General features: G+C 39.9%; 1 protein-coding gene across 6 annotated transcripts in view; it reads right to left on the bottom strand.

Annotated features, from left to right (window-relative positions):
- The window catches only part of SLC35F1 (solute carrier family 35 member F1), a 390,439-nt gene that overhangs the window by 32,368 nt on the left and 340,114 nt on the right, over window positions 1-17,957 (bottom strand). For all 6 annotated transcript variants that reach the window (XM_025422847.3, XM_025422848.3, XM_025422849.3 and 3 more), the window contains 3 exons: window positions 10,707-10,866; window positions 5,498-5,654; window positions 3,567-3,619 (listed from right to left, as the gene is read on the bottom strand). In XM_025422847.3, the coding sequence (XP_025278632.1) occupies window positions 3,567-3,619; window positions 5,498-5,654; window positions 10,707-10,866 (370 nt within the window). The remainder of the gene's footprint in view (window positions 1-3,566; window positions 3,620-5,497; window positions 5,655-10,706; window positions 10,867-17,957) is intronic.

Here is a 17,957-nt window from a genome sequence, read left to right as displayed (position 1 = left end):
TCTTAGCACATATGCATCAGGCTAAGTCTGCCAAGGGGGACTCACTCTGAGAGGGCACGTCCATACCCGCTGCCCCCACCCTTGCAGGCCACCATGTGCTTCCTCCCGTGGCCTCACCTCCCAGGCCTCTGATTCAGCCTCAGTAAAAAGGGTGCATTCTTAGTTATCTTTAAGTTCCTCCCTGCTCCATCGTCCCATTACTCCATCTTCAGGGAAAAGCCAGATCTCTTGTTTTGGCCTCCAAGAGGAAACCCAAACCAAAACCAAAACGATCATCACCCACAAGAGCAGAGGAGAAACCCCCTGCATACCATGAACCTGTGCTCCCTGACACACAGCACACTTTTTCTTTCCTTTGATGTTTGGTTCTCACATCAGTTTGGTTCTCACATCAGTTTTGGTTCTCATATCAGTTTGTATTTGTTCACATGTCCTTTAACACAATATGGCAAATGGGATAAAGGGAAGGTTGAAGCCATTTATTAGATTTCTGAGAGTTATTTGAACACACCTGCTCCCCAGGACATTTGAGCGCCTTTAGGTTGTACATTTTCCCCAAATTTAATGATTATATAACCAGACCCATGCTCTCTGTTGGGTAGGGTAAAATAAAGAAAGAAAACACCCAGCAATACCAGTGGTCTTCTTGCTTTGAATTACTCTCTGGATCTTGCAAATGTTCTAGGAAATAACGGAGTCTGTTTAAAAAAGAAAATGCCTTCCAAGTGCAGAAAATATAAAATACATTTATTATGCCCTTGCTCCATAGGAAAAAAATATCTTCTTACTTTGATAAAATGTCAACCATATGAGCTGTCCAAGAGACCGTATGAGGGGGATTGCTGATGTGGGGACAGGGGAGGGAGAGAGAAATGCTTTGACAGATGGTGAGAGATGAAGACAGTCTTGGATTTTGGTCTCCTAACTAAGATGCTGTGAGCTTTCCAGCAGACCCTGCAATCAGAACTCGGCACTCTTGGGTGATTTCCTAAGGAGTGCAAGGATGCTTTGAGAGGAGGCTGACCCCCCAGCCTGATAGCTCCTTGCCTCTCGAGTCCCCGGAGCTAGTAGGCCATCTCTTGGTTCTCCAGAAAGAGCAATGTCAAGCCTAGACCTCCTGCCATTGCCCCATCCCTTCCCTGTTATCTCTACTTTGAAAGATGACAGAGGGCAAAACAGGCCCCATCTCCCTTGCTTGTCATTCACTCATTCACTCATTTAGTAAACATTTATTCACTCAATGTTATGTACACAGAACTGAGCTAAACGACGACACCATGTAGTTGGTCAGGATGAGGTAATGGGGATAGAGGTAGCCCTTGTGTTAAAAAAAACAAAAAACAAAAAACAACCTCAAACACAACCCTACTGATGCTTTGGAAAGAAAAGGATGAATATCTGGTTCCCTTTTTTTGCCCATTTTAGCCTCTTTTCCAACCAGGAATGAAAATGATGGCTCTATAATGTAGTCCTTTTATGCCGCCTTTCATCACCTTGGACTACAGGGGATTGACATTTTAATGGCAACAGGCGAGTTAAGAGTAAAACCACCTACTGACGCCACATTTAACTAACACTGGATTATAAAAGAACCTCGGTGGACATGCTTGTGACATCCACATAATTACAGGACATATTATTATTAATATTTTTTTTATCATTGCTGTGACTATTAGCATAAAACAAATTTACACCACTGCGTGTGAAGTGTTACCAAGCACGGGTCACATTTGGTTTCCTGGCTCTGAGTCACAAAGGTAAACACATCTGTAACCTGAAGCTGGTTTCCTTTCCTCCTCCCCCCCCCACTCCTCCCTGCACCCCCCTCCCCCTTCTGGTGATTTTTTCATCTAATTGTAACATTTGATAGCAAGACTCAATAGGAAATAAATGGCAGGATTCTGTGACAGACACAAGAGCTGGTCAGCCCTTGAAGTCACTTGGGATTACCCCCAGGGGGAGTCCTGCATAATCCTGTAGCTCTGGGGGGCCACCAGAGGGAACTGTGTCAGCAGTGGTGAGCTGGCCTTGGATGCTTCTGGGCCTGGGGGGTAGGTAAAGTGGTGCAGCGAAGCTATATCATTGTTGTTCTTGTTGGTGGAGGCAAAATTTGACCAAAGCTGTCAATCTCATCAAAACTCACAGAAGCAGGAGGTGGCTGGGGCAGCCAGCTTTGGTGTGGGCCATCTGGCTTCACCTCGCATTTGCAGTCCGGGTGCACACATTTTCCAAGCACCCTTAGGAGCCGAGCACTGCGCTCACCGCTGGCCCCCCGTGCAACTTGGTCTGGACACTGAAGGGACAGCGAGGCAGAGGGTTTTAAATGCCATTTCCTTCTGGGGCTTGCTGTGAGATCACTATAGCAATATCTCAGACCTTAAATCCTTTTTTTTTTAATTTTTATTTATTTATGATAGTCATACAGAGAGAGAGAGAGAGAGAGAGAGAGGCAGAGACATAGGCAGAGGGAGAAGCAGGCTCCATGCACCGGGAGCCCGATGTGGGATTCGATCCCGGGTCTCCAGGATCGCGCCCTGGGCCAAAGGCAGGCGCTAAACCGCTGCGTCACCCAGGGATCCCTTAAATCCTTGTTTTAATTTTATTTTTATGCTGGCAAATCGAACTTCAATAAAAACAAATGGATAAAAAAAAGACAGAGGCAGCCTACAATGATTCTAATGCTTTTACCAATGAATGGTATTTCTTAGGTTAATCACAGCTATGATTTAAAAAACAGTCCATTTTTGAAAGTAGTATTTTTGCCTTTTCAAAAATTTTGAAAACCCTTGAGAACAAGTAAATATGACTTTAGGAGAGACCTATTAAAGCTTTCTGTTGAATTGTTTTGAATTTAATTCTGTAAAAGGTGAATATATATATATATAATATATATATAAGCTTATATATATATAAGCTCTATTTAAAAAATAGAAAATAAAATAAATTTAAAAAATAAAATAAATATTTCTTTTAGAGAAAAGTGATTTTCGAAACAGGTGGAATGTGAGATACCCTGGATGACTGTTAACTAGCTCGAAGCGTGTCTGGTATTTTTCACCAAGTCCACTTGGAGATCATTTAACCATTTCTTATGCTCCCTTCTGAAAAGGTTTTTATCGGCTCAAAATGCCCATTACATTGTTTTCTTGTATGCCTTTTTGTTCATTCCTCCCCCCTCCCCCCACTAAAGTGCCACTTTTTAATGATCCCATCAGTTCTGTGTTTCTTGGCTAGAGAAAATAGCTGTCATTTATGCCTTACCACTGCCTCTGGGCATTTTTTCCTTCTTGTTGGTCTTTTAACCTAATAACATACTTCTGTGTCTACACTAATGGCATCCTGATGATGATAATGGGCAGAAGCTCAATTAGGAAACATTATGAATCACACAGTTTAGTCTCTCACCGGGTACAAGAATTCCTAAAATGACCAGGGATTTCATTTTCCTTTGTCCCCTGCATTCTGGACGCTTTCATGGTTCGTGGCCCACTCCCGCCCACGTCGCCCTTCAAACACATCCTTCAGGTTTACGAAACACAGCATTTTTAGAAAAGCAAACCCCTTACCGATCTGCCAATCCCAGGGCACCTTTAGCAGCTCCTTGTGCTCCATGATCGCTCTGCAAATTCAAAGAAAGTGGACCTCATGAGCAAGATTATAATGTGTCCTACTTCTTTTCTCTTTTCTTTTTTCATTTACCAGATTTATAGAAGTCATGAAACAACCAACTGAATTTCAAAAATAACTTTGGGCCAAGGATAGGGAAGTCTAATTTTCAGTCTGAGAATCCCCCTGAAGGTGTGGTCAGTGGGCATACGGTGGTGCCCAATCCTTCCACTGGCCTTTTCACCAAACAGTCCACCTGCCACCTTGATTTCTTCTTGCTTAGATGAAGTCCAAAAAGTCAATGGTAAGGTGAGGAAAATATCTGTGCTCGCAGAAATTTGTTTTGCTTTGTGTTTGGAGTCAGTTTTCTGATTGAGGATTCTCAAGGGCAGTGGTTCTAATTCAAAGATACTCCATCTGGAGAGCACATTGAAACAATTTCTTGAGCCCCATCCCTAGAGATCCGCATTCAGTAGATGTGGCTGGGGCCCCGAGATGTGTATCTGCTAAGTTCTCATGTGGTATCAGTGCTGCTGGTCAGAGAAGCTCATTTTGAGAACCACTGCTCTGGAAGAGGACCAGGAGGTGAAGCTGGCACCGCTCCACCCTCAATGTACTCTGTTGCCAAAGACAACCATGTGCCACTTCCATTATTTTGGCAGCAGTGGTCCTAAAGGGCTCAGTTAGCTTGAATGGACTGTAACTGAGGCAAATGAGTGCCGGATCTGATTCTACTCTTTGGATTCAAGAATAATAATCCATAAAATGAGCCATCTATCTACAGAATGCTGGTTATGAATAGTTGAACTAGGCAATTTCTTTTCCTCTCACAAAGTTGAAGCACCAAATTTAGGAGCTTTGAAATGCCATCCCACTTTCAAAATGAATCAAAAATAAATCCTTCTCAGAGACTCTCCCCATCTCTGTGCCTTGTTTGCCATGGAGTTTTACTTCTATCTCCAGATACCAAAATTTGGAGGATTCTTGGAAACAGCCTATTGGTAAAAACTATTTAAGGTGATGCCAAAATATCTTCCATAAATAATCAGATACTGAACTAAAACAATTACAAACTACTTGCCTTATAGACAGGGATTTGGTGAAATTAGAATTATTTGCTTTGTAGAAAAGGATTTGGTGAAATTAGACTGGAGGCTGTACTATCATTCTTCATCCCTTACATGAAATGTTTAAAACATATGGTCTTTATCGATGGAAAAGTATGGTTTGTTTGACACTTATTCTTACAACAATTCTGAGGCACTAGTCAGTGATGACTTCTACGCTCCAATGCAGGACCATTACAAAATTGGTGTTTTGGACTTTCTGATGCTTGGTGAGTGTCTGTGTTTTATCTTCAACTGTTCAAGGAAAATAGGAACACCAAACTTCTAAGAGATGAATTGAAAATATGGTTCCTTCAGGCAAATCCATGGGCAATAGAAGAATAAATTTATGAAAGGACAAACTTATACTGTAAGCTTCTTAGTAGTTGTTGTCACTAGTGAACAGATGTCCCTTTTTGGAAGTGTATTAAATCATGGCATTTACACTTAGGTATTCTACTTCTCTAAGTAAAACCACGGCTGGTTTAGGAGGATCAATGTACTTCTACTGTTGTTGTTGTTGTTGTTGTTGTTGTTGTTGTTTTTGTAAATTGTGTACAAAGTCCACTAAGCGGTTTTCTAATAATTGATCATAAACTTCTTTAGTTTTGAAGATGCTTAAGCAAGAAAGATACTGAGTTTTCAGATTTCATGTAGGAAGTTAGTGAAACGTTTCCAGCCTTGGTTTTTATAAAGTAAAGCGACCAACCTTACCCTAATGAGAATAATTAAAATAAGCCCTAAGAGTCTCTATTGTCTGAATTTCTTCTTATTTTTTTACTCACAATTGAATTCCGCTGAAGAAAGCCCCGAAGAGTCCAATCATTCCCAGAAATTCCACTCGACTCAGGGTTCGGATGATGTATTCTTCCCAGACGTTAGAGATACCGTATAATGTGGCTCCTCCTAAGACCAGAAGGTCCCCTACCAGCTTATTTTCCCCTAGGAACCAAAAACACAAACGCAGCTTCATTAAAATGTTCTTAATGAGAATCTGGCACCAGCAAATTGAACTTCCTTTGTCTATTCTATTCCGATGTTTTTACAGAAGTCCAGTCATTTGCCAACTGAAATTTAGTAAAGTCTGTTTATCTGCACTCCAGATATATTCTGGTATAAAAAGGTTGCCGACGTCTGCCCAACCAGAAATCTTCCTTAACTGAAAAAAGGGACCAGTCGCTTCTAGATTGCACTCTCTCTACAAAGCCCCATGTCTTCTGTCTATATATATGTCTAGGAATATATGCTAATACATGTACGTGTTATATTTGCTGCAGGATGCTTTCCAACAGCTTGGTGAACATGGTGTAGAACAAACAGAGTCAGTCTGAATTTCCACCCTCTGCTACACAGGGAGGGAAGCTATAACAGAATTAGTCGAGACGCTTTATTTTGACTATGGGCAAAATATGTACTTGCTTAGAAAATGAGAGTGAAAGGGATTATGGGCTGAAATTTTCAACTTCTCTACAGTAAGTAATGTATGAGTGAAAATATATGTAATTCACCATTATATTAACATTTTGTTTTCATAAAAATGTCTATTTGTTTTAAAATCAATTTTGGTTGGTTTGGGTTTGTCCAATTCTTAATAAGTGCTCTACCCTGCTATTTCCTATAATTAGGCCCTAGGAAGTATGAAGCCAGGGAATGAGTGTGGAAGTTAGCAGCCCCTGTGGGCTTGTACCTTCGCAGTCTCCAGCTCTTGTACAGGTCAGCACCTGGGAGTGTGGCAGGCATGTAGTTCTGGGGCACAAGAGATCCCAGATGGGAAGGGTGCTCTCTCCAGCATAATTCTAGGAAGGGGGCACACATCATAGAGTGGCCTTGGATTCCCAGATTAGCTGGAATAATCTAAAACTGTAGAAACCAGATTCTCAGTGTTCATCTAGGAGCACTGAGCATTCTCTAGGAAATGCCTTCACATAAAAGAATCTGCGCTAGGCTTGGGGAAAGGGTTCTTCATTCATTCCTTTTTGGTCACCTTGGCAGATTCTGTATTTACAGGTGCCCCTTGAACAATGCAGGGCTTAGGGGTGCTGATCCCTATGTAGTCAAAAATCTGCATTGAAATTTTGACTCCCCAAAGATTTAACTACTAATAGCCTAACATTTACCAGAAATATTACCAATAATACAAACACTTAACACATATTTTGTATGTTATATATATATATACATATATATATATAATCTACTGCTTTTTTTTAATTAAAGATTTTATTTATTTATTTGACAGAGAGAGGGAGGGAGAGAGTACAAGCAGAGGGGGCAGCAGGAAGAAGGAAAAGGAAAAGCAGACTTCCCACTGCAAGAGAGCCCAATGTGGGACTTGATCTCAGGATCCTGGGATCATGATCTGAGCCTAAGGCAGATGCTTAATCGACTGAGACATCCAGGCGCCCCTATCCAGGTGCCTGTATTCTTACAATAAAGTAAGCTAGAGAAAAGAAAGTGTCAAGAAACTCAAGAGGAGAAAATACACTTACAGTACTGTACCGTATTTATCAAAGAAAAAACTCTATGTCTAAGTGGGCCTGTGCATTTCAAAAGCATGCCATTCAAGGGTCAGCTGTACTCTAAAGGTGTCACTTTTCCTATGGCAAATTCCCACTCCTGGTAAGGATCGGAAAGAGAAGAGACCCTGAAAGCCAGGAGAACTTCCTGGAGTCAGCTTCCTGGGAAAACTGCTACTTACCAGTAGACTAAGAAATAAATGGTGAATTCTACTATTCTGGAGTGTTTAAAGACTATTAATATAATTTATGAAAATGGACCCCTCCCATTGAGCACTTTTGAGTTTTAAATGTGACTAACTGTCCTGTTTTCCTGGGACTCTCTTGGTTTTAGCACCAAATTCCCTCACCTGAGGAAACCTCTTCATCCTGAGCAATCTGGGACAGTCCTTTCTCCTCATCTACTATAGTAGAACAGTTGTGCATTTCTTTTAAGGGCCACCATTATAGAAAAATAAGCATTAAGTGGTGTAGCAGAAAGAATACTGGCTAGATTCACATTTAGGCCACACCATTTAGTACTGGTGTGTCCTTGCACACGCTCCTGATCTCCCTTAGACTTGATCTCTTTAGCTGCAAAAGTGAGTATAAGAAAACCTTCTTTGCATAGTTAGGAGGACTTAAATGAGATAATGCATGGGAAAGTGCCTGGCACCAAAAAAAAATTATCACTCTTTTTTGGATTGTGTTTAATTATCTAGCTCCTTGAAAATGTTTTCTCTTCCTTGAAATAACTATAAAATTATGTCTAGCAATAAGAAAAAATGTTGTTACAGATATCTAACATCTTGAATAAATAAACTAGATGTAATCAATGCATTATGGTAGAAAGATGATATTTTGGGGAGCAGGAAATACATTTTATAACAAGGAGCAGTTTTAATTGAGTTTTATCTCAGTCTTAGGGCTTCTTCCCACTTTGTGCAGTGCACTCCACAGGCTCCGAGGCAGAGCCTCCAGTGCCACAGACTGCAGATGCCTTCTCTCCACTTCTGTCTGAGGTGGGCTAATCTGCTGGCAAAGTTTCATCAGAAGCACAACTCCTGGCACATCGCCGTGTGCCCTGATACAGACATTTCGTATCTGGAGAGCCTGCGGCCATCTGCAACAGTTCCTTCAGCAAGACTTAAATCAAAATGAGGAAGAAACATTCTAACAAAGAGAATTAGAGTAATTACTTTAATTATAATGAAGTCAAAGTAACTTTGAACAGGCCCTTATCATCATGCTTGAGGAAAGAATTTTCAAGATCCCAAGCTAAGGTGATCCATGGATTAAGCAACATAAAATGGTTCAAATCAGACATTCTCTTCTCCTATGAAAAGCTCTTGATAGGCTGATGAAGTTCTGGTGAGTGAAGTATGTTCGAAAAGTTCTCTCCCTGGCTAAGTAATAACATTGAACCAATTCTACTGTCAAGGTGAAAACAAATGGAATATTTTCCATAATTATGCACGCCAATTTTAAGATTATACTGTCCTTAAAACCAGAGTGTGTTTCTTTCTTTTTTTCAAAACATTTTATATGACAGCTTAAATGGCTGTCTAATTTATTTTATAAAATAAGCCCTTGGATCCTATATTTGGGCTGCCTTTAGAACATCATATCATGCACTTGGGCACCATTACTCTAGCATTGAAGGTACTCCCTGATGATAAATTTTAATTGTTAACACGAGGACGTCATTTGTCACAAGAAGGATGCTGCTGTGAATCTTAAACAGATAAAGTCTACTCTAGTATGTTTGAACCACTCTGCGTTGTTTTTAAAAGTTATTGCTTTTGAAAGACTCTCAAATGGACTTACTTTTTTTTTCTCTAATAGTATTACTCCTCTCCTAACACTGCATTTGAAATCAAGAAAACATTTTTTTTACCCCCCAGAAGAGATGGATAGAGCCTAGTGAAACCAGTTTAATGTAGCTTACCATTCTAGGCTTAAACATTCAGATTTATGAGGGTAATTGTCTTCCTTGACTAGGAAATGCAAGATGATGGCTAGAGGTCAGTGATTAAGGTTCAGCAAAGCATAATTTTCATAAAGAAGGGTACATGCTTCTCCTTAGTCAGTGTTTACACCATTCAACTAAAGCTGAGAAACTGTAATTAAATTATGACTTTAGAACAACTAGCCACATTATATCAGACAAAAAGAACTATCTGATTGATCCAAAGAGATTATCCGTATCAGGACCACTATGAGTTTAGAGCATAAAGCTGGCCCTTTCATATGACATCTATTGATACACCATGGAACCAGTGTTTCATAGAAAAGTTGGTGGGAAAAGCTGGTGTGTGTATTTTTAGTCTCTCTGTTGAGGTGGGATTGATTATGTGGTGTAGGCAGTGTTGTGAGGGCCAAGGCTGTCTCTCTTTTGCTCCGTGTTGTCTTTAGCTCCTAGAGATGTGGGGCAGAGAAAAAAGCCTGCCCCAGAGTTTAAGAGCCTTGAGTTCTATTCTAGACTCTGCTCTTATAGTTCTGTGACCTTGGGAATTCACTTGGCTTCCCTGTATCTTAGTGTTCTTGTGTGTCACATATAAAGTTGCTGAACAAGGTCTGTTTCAGCTATAATGTTCTACGATGCAACTTAAAAAGATAAATTATATTTATTTCGGGTACTTCCTACAACCTAGCCTCATTATGAGAAATGTTCCAATTTTGACTATCATCAAATTCCATAGGAGGAAGGTCAATTCCAAGAGCTATTGAGATGTGAATATTTTCCATTCCATTCTTGAGGTTCACAAAAGAGGTCATTTTTTTCTGTGCCCCCTAATCTTAGGTAGCATAAGAATTTTTATATATTTTAAAGAACTCCAAAGCTTAAAAAAAAGGATCCTCTGGAAATCCTGCTGAATCAGGGATCCCCATCAGATTCATAACAATTTGATGAGTAAATCTTGAAGCTTTACCTTACAGGTCTATAAGCAGTGACTGATAACCAGAAATCCTCCCCACCAAAAATATAAACAAACAAAATACCATGCACAAGGAGACTAAACATAGCTCCCCCACATAAAAATATTCATTATTCCCAATATAGTCTTCGAATTTAAAATATCCACTCTTAGCTTATATAACCAACCTCCATCCAGTGGTTTGAAAGCTCAGTCTTTCTCTGACTTGAGAAAGCAAGAGTTTGAGGGTGGGGTGTGGAGAAGGCCACTGTGGTCCAGGAGAGGATCACTGACATCATTTCTAACCAGCTGGTTTAGGCAGGAGCAATGGCCTCCAAAATATCCTCCAAATGGGTCCTGACCCTCAGTTTTAAACACCATCTGAATGTTTCTGAATACATGTAGAAAGGGCAGTAAGTTTGTATTTTGCTTCCTCCATTCACTCAGAAAACAGGGATGAAGCACCTTCTATGCACCACTATTCTAGGTGTTGAGGAACAAACAGGAGTAAGATGCAGACACTGGGAAGACCAAATTTGTTGTTTCTACCCCACCACGGTGGTGAACAGCTAGGGACTCACCTGCTCCCTGATGCCTTCCCACAAGCACATCCGCTCCTGCCATGCAGCCCATGCCCAGGATGCAGACCACGATGCCGAGGAAATGCACAGCCTTGTACCGGATCAGCAGGAAGAACCAGGACAGCAAAATCACCACCGGGATCACAAAGCAGTCCAAGAGCTATAGGGAAAGAGGGAGGTAAACAGAAACAAGAGATTCAGGGGGAAGCTTCCCACATGATAAAGAAAAATAACAGCCCTATAGAGAAGGTACTTCCCTGAACCCGAGTTTCTGTGTAGACCCAGAACTGATTCAGTTAAACAGACTCTGAAACAAGCACAAACTAAATTTACTGAAACATCTTCCAAGCTTTGAGTGAAAGGAGAGAAGGCCAATGGACAGGATAAGGCTGGTAGTGAAGAGTCTCCTGCCCCAGTGCCCAGACTCCACAGGAAAAGCTCACAGGAGGGGAGGATACACGGAGCCACTGTAGATGGTTCTACTATTTTAGGAGTACATCTGGGGATGGGAGGCGAGAAGGTTGAGGTCTTATCATGTTATATAAATTATTAGAATTTAGACAAAAGTTGAACTTAATTTCTTCCAGACAACTGTCTTCTCACTGCTTGTAAAAATATATGCTCTAGCCTTAAACACAAATATGACTCTCAAGTTTACAATACTTTAAACATACTGTTGTAAAAAAAAAAAGAGTAAAAAAGAGAGAGAGGAAGAATAAACAGAGTATAGAAAAAAAAATCCTTGATTTCACTTCTTACGTATTTTGTGCTAATAGTGAGATTCCACTTGACATGGAAGCCCCGGGAGTCGGTAGAGAGTTGGCCCCAATCATGTGGCAAGTGAAGGTGGTGAAATGAGGAGACCTTTGTGCCTGGAGTCAGAAGATTTGAATTTGAGTACCAAATCCTTACTTATAGTAGTGTGACCGTAGGCAGATCACAAACTCAGGAAGCTTCAATTTCCTGCTAGTATAATGAAGATAATTACCCATTGACTTCCCCCAAAGATCACTGTGAAGCTTAGAAATGACACATGAGAACACATTTTATAAATTACAAGAGCCTCAATGCTGGTCTATAGCCATGCTTCCAAACACAGGCTCTGTGCTCCACAGAACAGGTTGTTTCTACTACACCCTATTAAGATACAGTGACCTTTGGATACTCCATGTCTCCACTAGACAAACTATGTCCCACTGGACTTCAAATTCTATGTACCAAATGAAAAACTGGTGGTCCTGACCCATTGCCCAGTACCACGCCTCTGTTAGAATCCTAAACAAGTGACTTTACCACCCAGCAGTCAGATGCAGGCCAGTATATGCCTCCACTCTTACTCCCTACATCCTGTTGGCACTAAGTTCCATCAATTCCATCCTCTAAACACCTCATATTCATTCATGCCACCCTCTCCCATTTTTGCCACCTGAACAAAGCTGGCATCCTCTCCCACCTGGAGTCAGTCTTTCCTTTCTGCCTCAGGGTCTTCAATCATGCACCCCGCTCTATCTAGAATGTCTCACCTGAATTCCTGAACTCCTGTAAACTCCTTTTCCTTCAGGCCTGCACTTATATACTGCTCTCTCAAAGAAGCCTCTTGGGTCTCCAGGCTAGGTCAGGTCCATCAATGCTTTCCTTGTGTTCTGTGTCCTTTATAGTGTCAATTGCAATAATAGGTAATGAGTACTGAATTACTGGCACGATGTCTGACTTCCCCAAGTGTCCAGAGGTCTATGAGAGCAGGACTACATTCTTAGTACTCAGACCCTGCTGTGTTCAGGAGAAGTAGCCAATGATAGTGGCTGAACCAGTACATACAGGATTTTTAATGATCAGTAATATCCAAGATTCATTAAAGTTTAAATTAAAAATGTTTGTGTATTTACAAAGCATGCCTGACCATCAGCATGACTTCTGGGATTGTAAACAGTACTCAGAATCCCCCCATCCCAAAAGTTTTTTCTTATCTGTAGGACTTTCACGATTCTCTGTGCATTGGTCTCCTTTGCAACACAAGCAATCAGAATCGTAAGCTTTCCCTGGGGTGCTGTGAGACAACAGGTGATGAAGGGCATGTGAATGCTGAGTAACATCTAGAGGTCACAGCACTCCCAGAGGGACTATGTATTTGGGTGGTGGCTGCTAGGACTGCATGATAGCACAGGGTTACTCACTGCACAGTTAATTAGCAAGTTAATGATCCTACTTGATATGATAAAATGCTCTAAGGCAGTTAGTACAACTGGCCTCAAATGCCATTTAAGTATAGTAGGAAATTTGAGTTTGCCAGTGAAAATTGTTCACTTGGCATAAAACAGTTGGTGTTTTGTTTTAACGATGAGAAATGATTGAATCAACAGTTGAATATTAGTTACATGCTCCACAATTTGGATTTCACTGTCTAGGTGGAAGCCCTTGGTCCATGGAGCTGAAGGCTTCCATTTCTGAATTATTAAAAGCAAACCAGGTGGTCATCATTCCAACTTTGGGGAGGACTGAGTGGACCTTTTTGGTTCTCAATGTCATTAGAAACCCCAAAGCACTGGATGAGTCCTAGGATCCAGTCCTTTCATGGGCTGAGCTGCAAAATCCTTATTCATACCTGTCAGGTGGTCCTGTGGATGAATAAACCCTTTAAAAGGAAGGGGAAAGGCTAAAGAAGGATACGATTCAAGTCAAGGTTTCTGGAATATTCAGCTAGGGAAGCTTGGTGCCCAGCCTACAGTAGGGGATCAATAATGGGTGGTTGAATGAATTAATGAATGGACAGATACTTGACTTGGTATCACTGATTATAGGCAGCGATGTCAGTGCTAATTCAGGCTGCTGCTGGCAGTTTGAATGGCGGGGCGGTGCTTTGTGCAGGATTGCCCCATGCTCTCTGCAGGGCATTAAGCATCGTTGGGCACTGGCCACTAAAAAAATGCTCATATACATTTATAAGTGCCCCTCAGTTTTGAATTAAGTAGACTTTGTCTACCCCCTTTATGAAAAGCTGGGGACTCAGAAGTTTCAAGAGATGAAGTGATATGCTCAAGGTCACTCAAACCATTGGTATCAGTGGGAGTCCTGTCATGGGGAGTCCTATCATGGTTTGTTTGTTTTTTTTAAAACAATATTTTAATGAAGGTCAATGATAGGAATTGCCACAGGTAGAGGTCTCATCACTGCATCTGTAACTACAGAAGAAAATAAGCATTTGGGAGCTTCTGTTAGTAAACAGGCTATTACTTTTAAGTGATTTTTGGCTCCAGCCTTTCCCCTGTGGTCATATAGCATGAAACATACTGACAAAATAATTTTCCAATAGTTTTCTGCTGGCTTAACTCCTTAGTAAAGTGGTCGTTGGAGTAAATAAAAGAGAGCGAAGCATGGTAACAGATGCCCACAACTGGGACTGTTAAAAAAGACAAGGAAGAAAACCCCTTCTGATTCTGTCATTAACCTTAGTTAGATTTACCTTTCTTTGCATATATTTCTATATCCAAAGAGAAATGATAAAATACCGACACTAAAAAACAAATGAATGTTATTTCATAATTATCTTTTTTCCCTTTTCTGTGTATTTTTTAAAGTTTTTATTTAAATTGCAGTTAGTTAACATACAGCGTTATATTAGTTTCAGATGTACAATACAGTGATCCAATACTTGCATATATCAACACTCATCACAGCAAGCGTATTCTTGAGTCCCCATCACCCATTTAACCCATCCTCCCATTCATCTCCCCTCTGGTAACCAAGAGTCGGATTCCTGGTTTGCCTCTCTCTTTTTCTCTTTGCTCATTTGTTTCATTTCTTAAATTCCACATATGAGTAAAACATATGTCTTTGTCTTTCTCTGACTGACATATTTTGCTTAGCATTATACTCTCTAGCCCCATCCATGTTGTTGCAAATGGAAAGATTTCATTCTTCTTATGCTCTGAAAAATCTCAAAGTATTAATAATGCTGTGGAAATAAAAATGTTCATTACAACCTTAGATTTACATCTTTTTTCTCCTAAAGATTTAAACTAATTTTGCCATGTCATTAGTCTTTAGACACTACCTGCCAGAGAGGTCTACGATCCCAAGTTGTCTCATTTTATTGATGGAGGCACTGAGGCATACCATGCTCAATGGCAGGGGTACATTCTCTGAAGCCTAGGTGATAGCTCCAGGATTATTTAAATTTGGTAGCTTTAAATAACATTTACAGTAGATTGCAAGTGTTATTTATTGTTTGTATTTATATATAGTTTGTATTTGTTTATTTATTGTAAATTTATAGTTTGCAAAACACATTATTTTTACTTTATCTCCAAAAATAGCACTTGAAGGGAGTTATGATTATGTCCATTTTATAGGTAAGGAAACTGAGTCTCCAATAATAAAGCAAGTTAGTCTCAGAGTTGGGGCTAAAATACTAGTGTCTGGACTTCTATACTCTGCAGAGTTCAAGGGCAGCTTCCAGGGGCTAAAATACTAGTGTCTGGACTCCTATACTCTGCAGAGTTCAAGGGCAGCTTCCAAGAGTTATTTAATAATAACTAAAAAAAAAAGTCTGTGTTGGCATTGCTTTTAGAACAATGCAAGTCAACATTATTTTTTTTTTTAAAGTACACAATGGAGGCTTGCAGCATCATTCAACTTTTTGTTCCTCTTTCTCCCTCTCTGTCTTTTCAGATTCAGCCAATATCTTACCATTGGATCTTTCCCTGCAGTCTTCAATCACACTTGGTTATGCTCTCTTCCAAACACACACACACACACACACACACACACACACACACACCCCAAACCCCACTTCTTGCCAATACTCCCTCAAGCTTCTCTCTTCCTTCTTAGGCTAACTCCATTTGCCAACACTTCCCAGACCACCTCTCTCTGGATCAGACACAGCCAATCTGAGTTTTCATGCTCACTTGTATGTCCCCCTCTTCCTCTAACATGGTCATTCCTCTTTCACTGTATTTTCTAAATGTGGTATGTTTTCTAAATCCCAGAACCTGCATTTAGTAGATGCCCAGTAAATTATTGCTGAATTTTTAAAAAAATGAACTTTTTCTGGCTTTACTCTGTCTCTAATTTTGCTGCTTCCATGACTTTCTTGCTTGTCATTCCACTAATTTTATCTAATTTATTTCCTGTACAAAATACGAATTTTATCCCTTCAACTTTATTTGATATGTCTATGTCTTTATCTGTGTGTATATTTAGCTCTACAATTCTTTGTGAATAAACTTAAGTGGTAGAACTCAGAGCCGCTACAGGACTAGCTGAGGCCAACTGACACTTGGATGATTATGATGATACACTGCTGACTTACGTAGAATTCCACTGTACAATCACCAGCAGGTTATTATAAGATTGTGATGGTTAAATGTAATTGTGCTACAGGACACTCAAAATTAACGCAAAATGATTAAATAAGGAAAATAATAATATAAATCCTACCCCCATGACATATCTCATAACCATGCAAAGTACAACAACCTCACTTGTGGTATGATATATCATAGTGGCCTGCCAATATCACACTTCCCATGGGATTACTGCATCCTCTCTCTCTGTCTCTCTAGTTCTATCCCATCTTTATACAGTTGGTACTTCCAATAAAACATCTAGACAAGAGACTTCCTTTGGTATTGGTTGATGAAGAAATTCAAGTTTTATTAGACTAAATCCAGAAAAATGTGCTTAATGTAAAAGGGCCCAATATCTCCTACATTTGTTCTTGGACTTGGGGTAATATTGATCTAAGCCTTTTAGGGCAAATCCATATCTTTTTCCAAACTCTTACAGAGCTTTAAATGAAATTTTGAATTTAGATATCTGCATTTATTATGGTTGCTGGAAAATATCAGTTGGAGATAAGTTATACTTTTTAAAAAGGGCACTGTGACATTGATTTCAGATAAGTATGGTAGAGTATTTTTGTTTGTTTCAAGATTTATTTCATAGAGACAGATAGAAAGAGAGAGAGAAAGAGGTGCATGCAAGTAGATGAAGGGGCAGAGGGAGAGACAATCCTCAAGTAGACTCCCTGCTGAGCACAAAGCCTGATGTGGGACTCAATCCCAGAACTATGAGATCATGACCTGAACCAAAATCAAGAGTTGGCCAATCAACTGACTGAGCCACACAGGCACTTCTAGTATTTTTGTTTTAATCAAAAGAGAAAAGGTAGACAGTCAAATAGCACTTAGAGTAAATGGTGCATTTTAGGCTATTGTAATTTCTTTGAGTTAGTTATACAGTTTCACCAAATTAATCCAAAGTACAAACAAAATTCATTTTATTTCAAAAAAAGAATGAGTAACTTTGTTTAGAAGTACAGCAAAAGACCAGGAGACTACTTCTTCTCGTGAGAAGTGATTTCTTCTAAAAGATCAAATTTGTGATTTAGATTTTATCCCTCTCAAAGAGTTACTTTAATTTATGAAAAGGAACAAACACCAGAGCATCATAAGGGTGATAAAAAGTTAGCCTATCATGCTATTTTATGTTTTCTGATTTTTGTGCTTACAAGTTTTGTAACATGATGAAGATGACAAAGCAGTGTAGGGAACCTGGATGGGAAAATTGCTCTGCAAATCAAAAACAGGCATTTCAGGAAATCTCCCTAGCCTTTCCATTTTGTTCTTACAGACTTAAAAGACTCAACATAGCTTGTCCTTTAGCTCCAACTTATGGGCCTTAAATATCTTCAGAAAAACTGAGTCACTCTGATAAAATGTCTATATTTAGAGGCTGTCTTTTGTGGCTAAAAAGCTACTGGTACTGTTTTCTTTAATGTTGCATATTTGTGGTTCCAACCACTTCTGCTCTCTTCCAGATTCTATCTGGCACAAAATAGTACCTTGATCCACTTGGACTGGCTATTTTTGTAGGTCAAACTGGTTGGAAGTTGATAATTCCACTTGGTCACCTAAGAGACCCAAAGAACCAAACAGAATCAGATGCCAGCTGTATTAACATTAGATCTGGTTTGCAGAAGACAGTGTTGCCTCCTACTTCCCACTTCAGTTTTAACTTAGCCTAGTCTTTCTTTTCCCCAGGCAGATAGACTGGGGAAAACAGTCATCAAACTGAGGCCTCTGTCTCAGGGGTCCTTCGAGCAATGGTCTTACCAACCCATAAGGCAGGCAGAAATGAAACACTTGGATGAATTTTTTTCCTCCTTTTTCTTTCCTTTTTTTTTTTTTTTTTAAAGATTTTATTTATTTATTCATGAGAGACACAGAGAGAGAGAGAGAGGCAGAGACA

The sequence above is a fragment of the Canis lupus genome, chromosome 1 (genome assembly GCF_003254725.2).
Source record: "Canis lupus dingo isolate Sandy chromosome 1, ASM325472v2, whole genome shotgun sequence".
NCBI classification, from domain to species: Eukaryota; Metazoa; Chordata; class Mammalia; order Carnivora; family Canidae; genus Canis; species Canis lupus.
This window is presented reverse-complemented; position numbering and strand designations above follow the sequence as displayed.